Source organism: Mesitornis unicolor, unplaced genomic scaffold, assembly GCF_000695765.1.
Source record: "Mesitornis unicolor isolate BGI_N332 unplaced genomic scaffold, ASM69576v1 scaffold20905, whole genome shotgun sequence".
Taxonomy (NCBI): domain Eukaryota; kingdom Metazoa; phylum Chordata; class Aves; order Mesitornithiformes; family Mesitornithidae; genus Mesitornis; species Mesitornis unicolor.
In genome coordinates this window covers 76,944-94,707 of record NW_010183756.1, presented here as the reverse complement: position 1 = coordinate 94,707, position 17,764 = coordinate 76,944, and the positions used below count along the sequence as shown (strand labels likewise).

At 35.6% G+C, this 17,764-nt stretch overlaps 1 protein-coding gene across 1 annotated transcript in view; it reads right to left on the bottom strand.

Annotated features, from left to right (window-relative positions):
* Positions 1-4,413: 4,413 nt before the first annotated feature.
* The window catches only part of LOC104540447 (low-density lipoprotein receptor-related protein 1B-like), a gene marked incomplete at both ends in the record, with an annotated part of 89,571 nt that continues 76,220 nt past the window's right edge, over positions 4,414-17,764 (bottom strand). The window contains 3 exons of the mRNA XM_010184259.1: positions 4,414-4,518; positions 5,129-5,303; positions 8,789-8,950. Of these exons, the coding sequence (XP_010182561.1) occupies positions 4,414-4,518; positions 5,129-5,303; positions 8,789-8,950 (442 nt within the window). The remainder of the gene's footprint in view (positions 4,519-5,128; positions 5,304-8,788; positions 8,951-17,764) is intronic.

Sequence of the window (17,764 nt, the reverse complement as noted above, 5' to 3'; positions counted from 1 at the left end):
CATAATCTAGATTGTGTAGGACCTTATTTACAAAAAGAAATCACAGTATATTCTGTATCTTTTAAAACCTTACAGAGCCCTCCCTGAAACTGGAGAACAACTTCACAAAATCTTCCCTTTTTTTGGTGGCTTATATGCAGCTACAGCGAGGCCTTAATTCATTCCTAAACTGGTTAGGAGAAAAGCACAACTTCTATTTCCGATGTGCACTTAAATTTAGTGCATTCAACTTTAAAAAACCCCAGAACTTGAGATAGGAAGATGAAATAAAAATGTACCCTCACATTCCAGGTTGGTAAAAGGAGAGTATGCTCTTACAGGCTTATAGTTCTTCTACGTAATTATGGCTTTAGGATTGCCCTTTAGAACAGACAAATCTCATTCTCTTTTGCCTTTACTGAAGGATAATAAAGGCTTGATTATGTATAAAGTTTGCATTCTCAACTGATCTGGCCATGAGAGAGAGGAGTTCTTGCTGAATGACAATAACCCCACACATGTGTTGGAGGGATAAACCATTTTCCCTAACAACGGTGCTGAACTTACAGAGAAAACTTTTAAGACTCCTGTTTCCTGACACATTGACTCTCATGAAGCATGGGCTGACTTCATTCCTGATTGATGTCTTCTACTTGCCAGGTTGATAAAATTATAAACAAGCTCCAGTTAAGTACTAATTTGGTGCCAGAATAACACAAGATATCGGGAACACCTGAGGTCTGCATGGAGAACTGAGATATAAGGAGTTACACTTCTTCCTCTCTATCACTGTAACTGCCTTCAACTCCATCAAACAACTTCTGTTTGTTGGCTTCTCTTCCCTTTCCTCTAAGCTACCTTGGCTTTGTACTAAAATAAACATTGAAGATTCTCTTATAAATTCCTATACACAGGCTGTGGTGGCCAAACTAACCCTACAATCAGACTGAAGAGACCATAGCAACTCTGGTTATATCTATGCTTATATTCTGAATGTGGAGAAGTGAATTACCTACTTGTGTGACACACAGAGATATAAACTGTTCCAAGCAACAACGTCTCATACAAACACTGATCAACAGACCCACTCCATGCTCTTCAAAGTTCAAGAAGTGGCAGTTAGAAGACTAATCTACTTTACAAGGGCTTCATGATAGCTAAAGTCATGGAGCTTTATTGTTTGAGAATACTGACAAAGGAACTGTGATCATATTTATTTTTAAATTAGATTATTGACCATACATAGTCACTGCCATTGCTACCCACCAGACACCCATATCACATCCCCGCAGCATTTCATGTTTTCATAAACCATGCATTTAGATGAGATAAGATTAAAGCTGATGGAGTTTTATATTTTATCCCAAGTCTCATGATTTCAATTCTGACTTTTGTATCACAATTGTTGAGTAAACGTATGTTCATCTAAGTAGTGTTTCATAGCTCTGTGTAGTCTGCCTTACAGCATTTTCAAAGACTAAGGTTTTCTTTCCCTGATGAGGTTTAAAATTTTCTCTTTAAGAAATGAAACTAAAATCCTTGAGAGAAATACAGCATGCAAATGTAACTATTTTATAGATTTTTTTTTTTTAACAGAGGAGAAGTCAAAGTTATGATGCAGCTCACATTTTTGTTTATCAGTTTCTCTTTTACAGTATTATTTGTATAAAATTAACAATGAGACTTAAGAATACAAGCTTAACTCCTGAAGTGGTACCTAAATGGCTCTTCTGTTCCTTTCCCTGTTCAGATAAGAAATAGGAAATCGGTTTTGGACTACAGAACATGTGCAACGTCACTGTTTGCTAAACTTTATGCTGTGTAGGATTAACTTGGTAAAATATCCCAAAATATTAACAATAAAGGACAAGTGGCATTTTCAGTATTTTCAGTTCACTTATCAAAATTAACACTTTTTATTTCTTCCTCCAATGATATAGATACACCAGAAGTATATTTAAATATACTCATCAGTGCAACTATCAAAGGGTAAGTGTGTATTATAGAAATGAGCCCCCGGATTAAGTATATATTGTGAAATGTATGTGAATGTGCATGACTTGAACCAATGAACTGTGGCCTGAAATGATGTCACAGAATGTGCAGCATTAAGTGGAAGGTTAAACCTACTTGCATCTCGGTTCATTAAACGCAGTTAAAGTGCAAATTCCCTCATTCTGACAGTAGTAATCACAAGGGTTCACTTTCTGGTCACAGCGCTGACTTTTAAACCCCACAGAGCATCTGCAGAATTTCAGTAAAATAGACCTATATAAATATTCTACCTTTTGCTGAACAGATTTTAAACGCATTATATATAATGATGGCAAGACACACGTACATACACAGGCACACACCCACAGATAACAAAATTAATACTCTGTTTTTCATGGGAGGTTCAATCTGACTGTATTGAAAAGTTTGCTCATCAGCATTGATCAAACACTTTTAAAACAACGAGCCTATACTAACTGATGTGTTTAGGAATCTAACATTCTTAAATTATTATTGTCAAATTACTATACATTTGTACTGATTGATGCAGAGTGCAATGGCCTCAGAAATGTGTTCTTAGCATTGTTAACAGTGTTGGCATCTACTGCAGCATTTATGCATCGTAAATCCATACACAAATTAATGTATGCAACTTGTTTTCCTTGAGATGCTATGGTGTTCCATATTAATTTAAAAAAGAATAAGCCAGTTTTATAAGGAAAAAGAATGGAAGAATCACAAGCTTCCAGAATAGCCATTCTGGGTGTTTAAGCAAATCATAGAATTATTCAGGTGGGAAAAGATCTTTTAGATTATCATGTCCAACTGTTAACCTAACACTGCCAAATCCACCACTAAACCATGTCCCTAAGCTTCTGTCATTTAAATACCGCCAGAGATGGTGGTTCAACCACCAAATGAATCACCAGACTTCATCATCATAATTGGGCCTTACATATTATAGCTGTGATACTCTGCTTTTGCTGAGATTTATGAGTCTTTCTAGTCCTCAACTAAAGACAATCAAGGAGATACAAATAACAAGTAAGAAGGGCCAAATCAACATATTTACAAAAAAGAGACATAGGTACTTAAAGCATATTCAGCTGAATAAGGACTAGAGTGAAGAACTGCATTCCACTGTCTCTAACCCTAAAGCGGCAAATATCTATTGACAACTTCTTTTCAACAGTACAGCAACTTCAGTTTTGCCCCTTTGCACCATCAGAAGTGCTTGAGCTCCCACAGGGAGGAACAGTTGCTCCATCTCTTACACTGGTCAGACTACAAAATCTAGGCATTTCTCTATTTAACTTCCTTGAGAGTCTGAATACAACAGGCAGTCTCTTTAAAGATCACCTATCTCATACACATCAACAAAATGAAGGGATGGCTGTATTTACAAAGTCGTAATGCCAGATCCCTTTGGACAATAACTTAGTTATGTCACCCTGAAAATGAGACACTCAAGTCCAATTCTCTCTTCCAACACCTCATGTGCTCCTGGAGGATGCTCTGACCTCCAGATTGTCCTGAGAAGTGGAAGACTATCCACAAGGAAGCTTTTCTGCAGTGCAGAAAAGATTGAATCATGTATTAGCAAAAGTGAAAAAAACCCAATGACTATGACTAGGTAGCTCAGTGCAACTGAGAGCAGAAAAGAAATTAATTTCTTGCTACAGTGACTACTTCTGTATTTTATATTTAGCAGCTGAAAAAGAAGATACACCATAGCTCTCAAGAAAGGACTAGAAATGTAGGCTCTTCTACCTCTTAAGACAGTACTTCACCATCTAGACTACAGAATTACATTTCCTTTGGTATTTGATGTCTGTGCTTAAGAAAAACATCTTGAATTATTCTCTCAACAATAGTGCAGGAGGGAGAGTGTAATGTCACCACAGAACAGCCAAGCTACTGTGGGCAGTGTGAAGATTAGGGCAGAAAGAAGAGATACACGAGCATATCCTCAGACCCATAAAAGAAATAAACCCTTGCATTATTCTTTCTCTTCTCTAGCCATCATGCTCCTTACAGGAGCGTACTGCCTCCACCCCGACCATATTTGTAGGAGAAAAGGCTTAATCCACCTTTGAGAAGCAGGACAGGAAACAATCCTGTACCTCCGGATCCATTCCAGAATAAATGTCTAAATGGGCTTTAGATCTGGCCTGAAATTATTAGAAGTCTCAAAAGAGATATCTTTGTATCTATATGCATTCACAATATATATCTTAGTTTTATCTTTCAATATACATATAGCAAAAAGGTAGACAAAGCATTGGGTTACAGAAATAGCTAGAAAAAGTACTGTAAGGTTTAATTGCAATGAGCCCATTATACATCCAAGAGAGATCAAAAATAGAGACACATACATGATAATTTATTATTTATTGGCACACAGATATTGTAATGATTTACACAATGTAGGATACTCACAGACAGACAGGTATATTTGTCTCTGGGTCCAGTTGACATGTACCACCATTGTAACAGTAGCCATCACATAACTGACAGGTAGAGGCAATCTTTCCATTAGTGCAACTGTCATGGTTAAAAAAAAATACAAATAGCAGTCAGTATTTTATGAAATCTGGTGAATTCCCTTAGAATTATCTACATATTTTACGATATATGTAAGATCTGATTGCAGGGATTCTAGGTTTCCACTTTGAAAAGCTAGCGCAGTCAGTGAACTCATTACACAAAATACGTTTAATCTTTCTTTTTATGACAATAAACTATTGTTATACAAAATAATCACCCAGCAGTATAGCAGCACATCTTACTACACATGCTTTCATTAGTATAAAATCTGTCTCTATCACTGTCAAAGGCACTGCAGAATGAACAAATTTCTACAGTGTGGTAAAACTCTACAGTGAACTTCCCTAAATATTCCAATTTTTCCAAGTGAACACCCATTCAGTCTCCTGTTACACTGATCTTCCCTCAGTGAGGAGCGCTCTAAAACCTGGATTAGAAAGGCAGAAGCCAGTGGGTTTTGCATGGGCAGGAGCCATGCGAAGGAACTCTTCTTCCGATGTGACAGGTTCAGCGGTTAGACATTGTGCGAGACATTGAAAGGATAATGCAAGGGAATCGTATTAAATATATAATTTTGGATGCTATTACCACCCCTACACACACTTACTTGCATACTATGTCATTAGTGTCCTTGTTTATTATGCAGTGTCCCCCATGACATCTGACGCACTTGTCCACTTCGCATTTTGGACCTTCAAATCGCACTGGACAGACACATTCGACACTTCCGTCATCAGCAATGGTACATGATTCAGAATTCACACAGTAATGGTGGCAAACATCTGCAAGCAACGTGAAAGTTAATTACTAAAATAAACTAAAAAGTAGCATATAAAAAATATACTTTTTTATACACAATTTTTAAAGATACTATAACAAAACCAAAATGATAAATGAAACTGGTGGCTCACTGGCAACTACAAGAATCAAGAATATCCCATAAACAGATATGTAATATATTAATGATGTAGTCTACAGAAGTAAAATAGAAGGATAAACTCAGAGATTTATTTTTTTTTCCTTCTAGATGTCTAACCATTTATGGCATCATCCCACATAATATAGAGACTACTGATGAGAAAAGCAGAGTAATGTTAATGTATTTAATGGGACATTGGCTGAATGAAAAATCTTCTGATACATTCACATTAGCATTAACAGCATTACGCTATACTGAAATGGAAACAGTATTTTGAAATAATTAAGTTTTATTTTCATTTAGCCACATATTAAAATTTCATGAACTTCTAATAATAACATATAAAGACATAATCCATAAGTTCCACAAAAACTACATACATACTTATCTTTATAGACTGTGCAAGACCCCATTAACTTATTTAACTGCTTAAATGTCCGCAGGACTGAGATTTCAAGCAGTGAGTTCTTTAACTCTTTAGAAGCACCAGTAACTATCTCTTTTTTTATATATCCCTTTAAAAAAAACCCAACAAACCAAGCTGCCTGACTGAAGGAGCTTCCAGAGCTGCAAAGTACTGGTAATGTTAACATTTAGGTTTATTTTCATTTATGTGGCAGTGACAACTTTTTTTCTTTTCTTTTTCTCAAAGTCACCATTTCAGCTCCTTAATGGGGCCAAATCATTCAAAGTCTCTAGCGTGCGCATGCTAAATTTGGAGTGAAAAGACATAGAAATGGATTTTCTTCTTCCCTCTAAAGAAAGGAATTTCAGTTTCAGGAAAAGTAACAGCTTCTGAGATCGCTAAATCCACTCTGAATGATTGTAACTGTGCCAAAGCGCTTTCTATTTTTTAGGTTGTTTTGGCTGTAAATGATACAAGAAATGAACTTTAACGAGTCTGTATGTCTTATTTCAGGAATTTAAAATACAGGCATATTCAAATTCATTAAATACAAGTGTATATAATGACATGCACAATGTTAGTGGAATTCTATGTAAAATCATTCACTTAAATTTCTTTCAGCAGTGCCAATGCCTTGACATGGAGCATACATTTTAGTTATTAGCCCGTATGTGATCTAATCAAAGGAGAACCTCTGCGTTGGGTTGTTGGAGATGATAAGTATGAGGAAAATAAGGTCTTTGCAATCTGGCAATACAGCAAGTAATGTCTTCTCCCTGCCATAAAAAGCACTAATAATATTTTCAGCTTGGGAGCATGAAGTAAAATACCTACGCACATTTGTGTATTATCCTTTGTGAATGAACTAGTTTCAATCACATCAAAGACTGACTGAAAAGGATATCTTAGAAGCAACCAATCTCTGCAATAATGCTATATGAATATATTCCAACATGCATGCAAGTTGAATGTGATCAATCAATCATACATATGCGTGAATAAAGCAAAAAATCATAGATGTGAATTTATGAGCACATTAACTGTAAAACTGTACAATTTCATAGAACTACTGTTGGCCACAAAAAGAATAGTCTAAAAGATTGTAAGACTCTCTTTTTTTCCCCTGAAAGTATTAAGGTTTAAATAAACAAAAGCTTAATTTTATTTTGCTTTTTATAATGCGTTTGAGTCTCTGTAATGTGGCATTTTTCCGAAGAGTCAGCAGACAATCCAAATCTGATAATAAGCACTGTCTAAAAAGTACCTCTACATTTACATTTAAATTAATTCTTTTTTTTTTTAAAGAAGAAAAAAAAAAGGACGTTTGCAGAAGCATTCAACTAGAAACAATTTGTTTGGTTTTGGGTAAGCCTCAAGTAAATATTTTTTCTTAATCTGTGTGTCTGTCTGTGCATGATTTATGTACTATACTGTTTTCAAATACCCAATTGTGTTTGCAGATAGTTATTTGTGGATCCATGCAGTTTGTTTAATACCAAGTAGAAGAGAATCACAATTACTGCTGGTTTTCCATTCAAAGGTTTCAATTTATTTCATAGTCTCCCAACTGGAAATACATTCAGTTTACTTCAGTACAAATTCTATTTAAGATACACACTAACCCTTTCCTTGTTCAACAGACCTTTCATTAAATCTAAATACTTCTTGTATCTTGCAGATAATTCTAAACTAGTCCATTACAATGGCTAATTTCCCTTCCATTTTGTTTAAATCTAGCCTTCGTCAGCAAATTAACTGAATTATGTACAAAAGAGATGATGGCTTTCACATTTAATGTTCTATTCTATAACAACCAGTCTGACAGTCCCTTATTTTAGAGCGTTAGAGTCAAAGCAAAGCACAAGAAGAAAAAAGGAGATGAAAATATATCTGATCTAAGAAGAATAATCAGTTTGATGTTAGGGTTGCTAGTGAGTCATCGTGTTGAAGAGACATGAGGAAGACAAACTGTAATTTTGAAATGAGTGACCAAAAGAAGAAATTAGAGATTGTGTTCAGATGTCTTGAGTCACTGGAAAACAGGTGACCCATATTAAGAGAAAGCATAGAGAGAAAAGAAAGATAAATGGAGTAAGAACAGAACTACTGGCTGATCATTTTCTTTCCCCTCTCCTCTGCAAAAGAAGAAAAAAATTTGAGAAAGTTCTAAAAAGTGGGAAGAGCCTTTCTAAAGGTGTGGAAACCTTTGGAAAACAATACCTCAGTGAGAAGAGATTGACGGGACAGTGGAAAGGCAAACTATGGAGAACTTCAGATGCAGAGGATAGGACTTAAGTCCTGAGAATTACACAAGAGTAATACTTAGAAATTCTGATTTTCAATATTACGAGGGGCCAGAAGCGGTACTGAAGGTGATTTTATACTGAGGAAGATGAAGGAATATAGAGGCTTGAAACTCAAAAGTCAATATGCTGCTTACTGGGGTTAGAAATAAAAATGAAAGGTAAGGTAGCAGTTGGAGACCCAAGTGATGGTCTGTGAAGATAAAGGATACCAGAGAAATACTTTAACCAGCTGCATCAATTTGCTATGTTTAGGTATTCCACCAGCATAAGATAATAAATGAGAGAAGCTGAAGTAGAAAAATGTCAACAGAAATGAGATAATTGTATTAAAAAGTCAGCTGTATTCTCCATCTCCATTGTACATATTCATTTATGAAAACAGTAAATTAAATCATTCCTAAAAAAGCCTCTTCTTGTCCTACACATGTAGATGGACATCATGGAAATATGTTCAAAGCTCACTTGAATACATCAGATTCCACTCCCTTAGCAGCATGAATCACTTCGAAGCAAAGTTTACCAATGTGTGTTGACAACAAATCACTCAAATCACTTCCATTGTGTAGAACTTCTATTAAAAATCCAGATTTAAGATCATTATAAATCCAGATTACAGAGTTTGATAAGATTACTTACAGTACTGACATCTGTCTCCTGTATACTCAGGCAAGCAGCTGCAAAAGGGTTGATTCCCAGCCGTGACACTGCAGGTTCCTCCGTTCTGGCAAAATCGATGGCAGACCGTCTGATTGCAGTTTGGGCCGGTGAACCCCAGCGCACAGTTGCAGGTAGGCCTCCCTGTTCCAAACAAAGAAAACTATTTTATGATAAAAATAAATACACATTAAAATAATAATCAGCACTCTAAAGATAGATACATTTCTCATAACAGTAGCAAATTTTCATGTATGAGCCTGACTATGTTTCTGTAGACACTAATACAACACAGCTTTGCAAATATTGCTTGAATCCAGAACTTTTTAAAAGCAAGGCAGCACTGTAAGAGATGGACACCTCAAAAATTGCTTCCACACATTTGACACTTGTGCATGTATGGACATTGCCTCTTTGTGGGAATTATTTCAAAAGACAGTTCCAAGTAGGAATTTAAAATACGACTAAGCTCTTCAAATAATCCTGCCAGGCTGGGTTCCTCCAGTTGCAGAGGATAAATGTTTGTATAATCAGCACTGATGTCTCTTCAGAATACACTCCATTATTCTCAAATCTACAAACCTTGAACACATAATCACATGAATATACAAAATTTACTAATGCGCTAATAGCCAACTTTACATAATAAGTTTTGCTAGCACAAATATCTGTGCCTGTTCTGTTATCTTATCCTTCTCATATCGTAAATACTGTAACACAAAACTTCTGTCTTGCGTCAGACCAAAGACGCCTGTAAGGTCAATATTTAATGCCTGAAAAGTAGTGAACACCTCAGGATGACCATTTGCACAAAATGAACTCTTATTATACAGTGTATTCTTAAAGGGTTTTAAAATAGTGTTTAAAACCTGATGCATTTTCCCTCTATGATTCTTTCCTATAGCAATTTTCCTTTTTTTTTTTTCTTATCTAAATCTCATGTCTAAAGGATTTATAGCTTTGTTACAATTCCACTGTTTTATTAAACAATTCCAATTTTCCCTGACTTTTTTCTTCAGGCTTATCTTCTTTAAAACAAACTTCTAGATCCCATAAATGGATTTCCATCTCCTGACTTTGCTTTTATATCTCATTTGCAATCTTCTCCTCAACTAAATGACCTGAAGTGTCCAACTAGCCATCTGCCTTCTCACTTCCTAATAATCTATTCTTATTCTTCTTTATCTCTTACAAAACATTGTTTCCCACCACCCTCATCTCCTTTGCTTTCATTCAGCCTTTATGGTTTTCTTAAACTTAGGGAAAATGGACTGAGTTTAATGCTTTTATTCTTGCTGGCTACCAAGCTGAGTTAAGAAAGAGATGAAGATTAATCAGGACCTGATGGCACTTCTGAAATAAAGGGGCGGAGAGGATGGTCTTCATTTGAATCATGAGGAACCCAACCTGGTGGCAAGTACAATCAAGAGCTTAAGTGGGACACTGCAGAGCAACTCTTCGAGTAAAGTCACAGGAATACCATAACTCTGAATCAAGGGTTGTGCATAGGCTAGCAATGGTCAACGAGTAAAGAGGTATTAGGTAGAACAAGAGGAATGCCTCATAAGTAGACTACAGAAAACCAAAACTGTAACACACGTGATTTACAGAAATGGTAAGAGTCTGGGAATTTAGATGGGAGAACTGAAACGTCCAGTCCTGAATGGGAAGATCAATGTAATTGTTTATGGCAAATTTGGAAAAGGAAAGCAACTAATAGGTTGTTGTTGCTGTAAAATCAATAACCATTTCCTTGATATCTAGTCTTTGCCTATGATGGAGTAGAGTAGAGCTATGTGTTCAGAAGTGTCAATCAGATCAGCAAGTTAACTATATAATGTACTGTATGGGGGATGCAGAAGCCCTTTGGACTGGAATTGCAGGTATAAACAGGGAAAATAGGCTATTAGAGTTTATTATTAACACCCCAATCAAAACAATGATATGACTGTGGAGTCCAAAAGAGATCAGAGAAAGTCAGGGAATATGTCAGTGATGAGAAACTCCAGTTATCTCTACATTTACATTTGAAAAACTTCACACAATGTCATAGGGTGGAAACAAACTTCTTACTTACAAACAAAGCTACTTCATGGAGGGGTGAGTTAGTGAGCACACAAAAGCTCTGCTTTACTTGGGCCCGACTTGGTTTAAAATGTACAGAAGAGCCAAAATCATTAGTAGGCAATTGAAATAACACTTAAGGGTTACTTTTTCATAATAATTAATTCATAATAATTATTTCCCATCTCCATACTGATCCGGCAGAAAATCCTTACTGCTGCCTGATTTACTGATACATTAGGACTATGTCCCTTCCTTGCTGCCTTTTGTCTCATTCATTCTTTCCTCATTTTAGTACAATGCTCGGTGTAGGTATCCACAGCCACTTCCACATTTGCCTCCTGATGTCTTTTACTAAAGCTGAAAAGTGCAATCCTCCCTACCTTTTGTTTTCTTCTCTATTCAGTTGTTTGTCTCATTAAAGTAATATAGATTAAACTAAATATTCCATAAACACCACAATTCTAATTTTTTCTGCTCTGCCTTTATTGTAATACTATGTAATCATGCAATACCATATTTGTCGGAGAATTTTTCAATGCAAGTGAAGTGCACTTATTTTTGTTACTCTCTCCATGCAGAATGATTTATTCTTCTTCCTTCACTTACTTCTTACTCTTCTTACAGAAAACCCTTCACGTAATCCTTTTCTACATTTTCTATTTTAAGCTATGCTAATTTAAAGTGGTTTGCAAATCATGCTAAAGGCCACGAGATCAGTTAGTCTCTTCCTCTAATGAGTACAGCAGGAACAAAACCATTGACTTAAAAATAACTCCAACTAGTTTAATATGCATCAGCCTGGTTATTCATATCTGTCCCCTGTGATATAAACATTAAATCAAAGATGTTGAACTCAGATGTTAGCACAGACTCTTTTTGTTTTTCCTTGTGTATACACTTGTATCTAAATTTCTCCCCCTAAGCCAGGGGGTTTCACATTGTCCTTTATCTGAATCAGTGTTTCCCTGAAAGAGTTAAAATAAAATAGTGATAGAACATAGATCTAGAGGTCTGAAATCAGGTTTTGTTATTAACAGTTCTCTATTTCTTAAAGTGATGAGGCAATAATATTTTCTTAGTTTATAGAAAAGATTATTCTATTCTTTGGCAATGTAGGCTTATAAATATGCCAAACTGCTGACAGGTATATGAAAATTTAATTCAGTATAGCCTAAATGCCATTTTTGTCACTCAGTTTAACATGAGTTTTAGTAATTCATTGCCTATTTACACACAGCCTGTTGGCATCTAAAATAATACTAATAATGACACTTTAATCTGTCTTATTCTCATAAATTATTTCTGATACAAAATGGTTCCAAGAACAATTTATTAAAATTGCAGTATTAAACAATGACAAACAATGCCATAAGGTTTTGTATCACAGAATCAGAATATCGGTTTGTTTGCAAAGGAAATAGTCACGTTAACCAAGATGTCACATATCCTAAATAACAAAAACTGCATGGTAATTTCACGCACAGAAAACTTCAGCATTTAGATTGGTCATGAAGTTTCGGGATTAGAACTGTAGACAGACAGACACCACAGAAACATTCACAACACATTACACTATAGAAAAATATTAATAAGGAAAGTGGTTTATTGAATGTCAAACTGTTTCTCATTTAGTTAACCATCTTATGGTATATTTTATGCAAAAAAAAGAGAGTAAAAACAATTTTCTGAAAGAAAACACAAAATTTTCCCTTTTTTATGAGTTCTTCTTCAGTGCAAACCTCAACTGGATTTATTGTATGACAACACTGTCTTGTTTTCCCCTGCCTGTTAGGGATAGAATCCTAGCTTTCACCTATCTTCCTCTTTAGTCTCCTCTCTAGCATAATAATTCAAATAAAAATTTCCTCTTTTGATTGCCTATGTTGAAAAATGTTGCCAAAGTGGAAAGGAGGACAAGGTGGCAGCACATTCTCAGCATCTCACATATAAATGTTCTAACTTGAAAACCACAGTAATAATATCTAGAGAGCAAGAAGTCCATCTTTTTTGACCAAAATTTCTCCATTCTCAGTGATTTACAATGAATGTGCATACACTTTGCTATTTACTATCTCTAGCCCAATGTGAATAGATTGAGTTTCTCACTATATATATAAGCAACTGAAAACATAATGCATGTAGGCCCTGTATTGGTAAGAGTGTTTTGTATTTAAAATAATTCTAAATAACAATTCTAAATAATTGAATTTTTAGATAATACATTAAAGGGTGCCTGGTAAGAGATATAACAGAGATAACAAAAGTAATAATGAAAATTATCTGGGGAAACAATGCACTTGAAAGTCACTCTTATCTGAAGATTCTCTATGCAGACCCTCTCTTAAAAAAAACAAGGATATTAATCTACGGATTTTTTAATCTTGACTCAAGAACTGACAGAACTTGAAGCTAACTTATAAATTTATCACATTTTTTCAGATGTTTTGCACAGAATATAGTAAATTAAGGAAGAATAATTTATGATGACCCTAGGACATGCAAAGTTATTTTTGGCAGTAGGACATGAAGAAATATCTGAAGTTTTTAGCAAGAGGATGAAATGTAGTTTCCTCCTTTCTTATGAAAAATCATGCATAAGAAGATGACAGGGATCAAAGTTGTGAAATGTTCAATTAGGTTTTGATTATAGAGGCTGTAATTACTCCTAGGATGCCAATTTCATTTGCTATATAATAGTAAATAACTTTTCAAATAATCTTCTATTAAAGTTAATAAATATTTTAGTACATTGCCAGTGTAATATCTAGGTGATTTCTTTCGGGAATCTACTCATATATATTAAACTCCTATTTACATTTATTTTGCAATGAAAGAAACTCTAAGGACATCAAGTTTGATTCATACTATTGACTAAAAAACAGAGAAATGTTATGCATTTTTTATGATCGCATAAGGTATTTTGCAATTAAAAAATAAATCTTTTGGGGAAATAGCACTATTTTTGTAAGCTTTCTGAAAGTTTCAAAAAATCAGATCATCCAGATGAATGCCTGCACCAAGACATAGATTATTTATTTCTTCCAGTCAATGATATTCACTACTAGCAATATGTAGTTTTAATCGTTATGTGTGAATATACACATTTTATTTGCATATTGGCTATCACTATTAAAGAAAACAGCGTGGCACTACACCAGCCTGTTGTAAGTAACATCATGTCTTCTGGAGTAATCAGCAATCTATGGAAATCACAATAATTCATTTCTGTGTGGCTGACAAACCATAATTAGCTTTACTGAACCAACAGTAGTGGAGAGAAGCTGTATTAGTGAACACAGTTGGTGAGTTCATTGGCATCAACCCCAAGAGATTTACATTCTCTCCATGTTGTGGAAGACGGTGAGAGAAGAACAATCTCGAAATGCATTCGAGTAGTCTCAAAGGTTGCTCTTACCCACACTGGTTCTAGTGGGACCCTTAGATCAGCTGTGCACCAGACCAGAGAGCCCGGACATCTCGCTACCTACCACCCCTCTTGCTTTCCCACAGGCCCTGTCCTGGAAGCCAGAAGATGTGGCAACCACCTCTGAGACTCCTGGGACTGATATGGCATTAGCAAAGTAAACAGGTTCTTCACTGACAGTAATTTCAGTCTGCACCATCATGTCCTAAAATCAACTTGTTTTGCTTATAAATTAGAATATAAAATAGCATCTACTTTATAAATAATTTTTTTACAATATTTCATCAATTTTCATTTAGTGGAAACATATAATTTTTTACGCATTTTGATACAAACATCACAGTTCTATGTAGTTAGACATATTCTTCATACTGTAAGTATAGTACAAATATGCATTTCACTGATTTTGTGAATTAGTTAAATCTAGTTAATGTGTCCACAGCATTTAATAAATTATTGCTCTAATAATTTTTACTTTAAACTGCTAGAAGAAAGGAAGTGCATTTTTATGGTAACATTTTCCAAATTTCCATTAATTTGGCTTGCTGGAAAATGTTCATTCCTATACCAAACTTTTAATTACATGTCTCAGATGTGTACTTTTAATTAACTGATGACATTTTCTTTGTTCAATTCTTGTAGTTCAATACAACTGTCATAAACTTATAAATTTTAATTAAAGCTGCCCCAATCTCTAGCTATATAATGTTCACATAGGAATTTGCCAAAAGGCTTAGCAGTAAGTAAGCCAACAGTGAATAATCCCTGAATTGCCAGTGGGATTTGTTTAACAAATTAACATTTGTGTGCAGATAATGAGGTTCTACAGTTTACCACATCCAGCAAAGATTTAGCACAATCATGTTTTAAAAAATGAGTAATACTCTGCAATTTACTTAATTGGTTATCACATTACTATTATATATTAGGTGGTGAAAGAGAATGGGATTTACACATTCACTAGAACACACACATACACTAGAAGAGTACTTTATATGCTGTGTCACTTTATTTATATCAGAACATGATGAAAGGTTTGCTTTCAGAGTCTTTTTCCCTTGGTTTTTGAGCCAGAAGCCAACCATAAGGAAATTCCTTGACTTTGAGGGAAGTCTCCCAGCAGCGGGAACCCTGCAGAAGCCAAATTTACTGTCAGTCCTTAAGCTTTCCAAAGGGCATGCATGTAGAATGACACTCATCAGATGAACTGTATCAAGGTTCTTTAAGTTGGATAATATATGAGAATCAATAAGGGCAATCAGAGCTTCTAAGAAAGACACAGTCAAGCAAGCTGAAATTATCATGGGTCATTCATGTTTGGCGAATAGGATTTGGATTGGCACTCACCCACATACGGCTTCTGCAACTTTCAGAAGAAAAAGCTGCTTTGGTTTGAACAGAAGTAAATTTTTCTTAAAAAAAGTGAAAACCAGGAAAATACTTGTGACTGATTGCATCAGTTTAGCAGGACAGTTTGATGAGCCAATTGTAAAATGCATCAAAAGTATAAATGCTGATTTTTGAGGAACTGGTTATGAGCATTGTAGTATCAGAAGTGGTACACACAGATAGCAATAGCACAGTAGAAGAAATTAAGATGATATTGAGCTGACTTTATTTTCAATAGTAACTTTATACTTTGCAGAAATGTGAGAGAATTCTCTACCAAAAAAAAAAAGACCCTAAACAAATAAAAAAATAAACCTCAAACAAGAGTGCAATGTACCTATTGCTAGAGGACATGTCAACCTGGTAGGGTTATTATAAATCTGGACAAAATATAATGCTTAATTTCCACAATAATTAAGGAAAAACTGAGCAATTCTTGGTAATAAAGAACATTTATATTCCTATATGTTGCAATATGCAAGAATAAAGTAACATATCTGCTAATGGCTCTCCTATGAACCTGACAAAGCAGATCAACTCTGCCTTGAAGGCTGAGACAATGCGAAGGAAGGGGGGGAATGCTGCTCCGCTCTGGATTTCACATGCTCAGTCCAGACTGGGACTGGTGTGTGCAGTCCCCGTGGTGAATTGTGCTCTCACTGATGTGATGGCTGAATGACAGCTTTGCATAGAGGAATATTTGACTGGGAAGAGGAAATGCTTGTTGCAAAAACACTCAAGGAATTAAGCTTTGTTGACTTAATTACAGTTTACGATACTTTTGGGGCACCCAGTTTAGCTTCCTTCTGTAAGATACATAATGGCTTTAGTATATCATAGATCAGATTAAACTTGGATAAGGGGACATCTCACTGACATGCTAGTTTGTTTCAGTAATGCACGATTTATGGCCTGATATAGATAAGAAATGAAGTCTGATAAGAAATAGAGATTTCTTCTTAATAGAATATTTACAGGGTCCAGGGGCTAGGCATGCAAGGAAGATGAGTTGTGGATCAATTTGAAAATTTTATCAGGAATGCTGGATGGAGTCACTTTGATTTAGAAAGATATACGGTCCTTTCTGCCACATCTCCAGCACATGAAAGTTAGGGCTCAGGCTTCAAGGCTTGGCTACCCTCATGAATTGGAAATGGCAGACAGGAAATCTGCTGAAGTTGAAATATGATTCTTAAAACTTTGATGAAACTGGGAAAGTGGACAAAGCACAGCAGAAGAATATACCTGTTAGCAAATATGCCCAGCAAGAGCCACCAGAACCAGCTCTATGGTGGGCTCACTCATAAAATCTTGGCACACTTTGATCATATGTGGTATAGTAAACTTCAGCTGCAGTTAAAGGTTCGGATTCCCAAAAACTGAACAAGGATTGTGGACTGTGGCATCATCCATGCTGACTCTCCTGATGCACTTTTGGTGCAGGCCCATGATCCTGTTTGAGACCACACAGAAATAAGGCCCATGCCTGCATCTCCAAGCCCGCTGTAGCAGCTGGGCCACGATGAACAATTTTATCAGAAGTACATTGTGGAATCTGCTCACATGTCTCCCCTACTCACTGGTGACAAAAACTACTACACTAATTACTTCAGCAAGGCTGAGAGAGTTCACAGGCTGGATTTTGCAGGAAAATAAAACATAAAAATACCCAGGCAACAGCATAGCTGTGTAAGCACAGCAAGTGTTAGCTGCCTGGTAAAGAAAAAACGAGCTACTGGAGGTGAGCGAGCCCTATGGCTAATGCCAAAAGTAAAGGATTAAATAAAACCCTGGGGTCTCAGCAGGATTCAGAACTGAGCTGAGTTCTAGCAGCTAAGTTATTAATTTTATGAAGCCTTATAACCCCACAAAAGAATCAACTAAATGCCAGACACGTAAAGATGTGGGAGTAAATATCTTCTCTTCAGATGACAAGGAAGTTTTGCATGTCATTTGAATCACTAGTGACTTTCTTTCATTCACTTACATGTCCTCACTAAGCATGTATTGATCTCACTACATTGATAAAAATCTCTGTTTATCATTTGTGTCAGTAGTTACATCAGCTGTTAGAATTA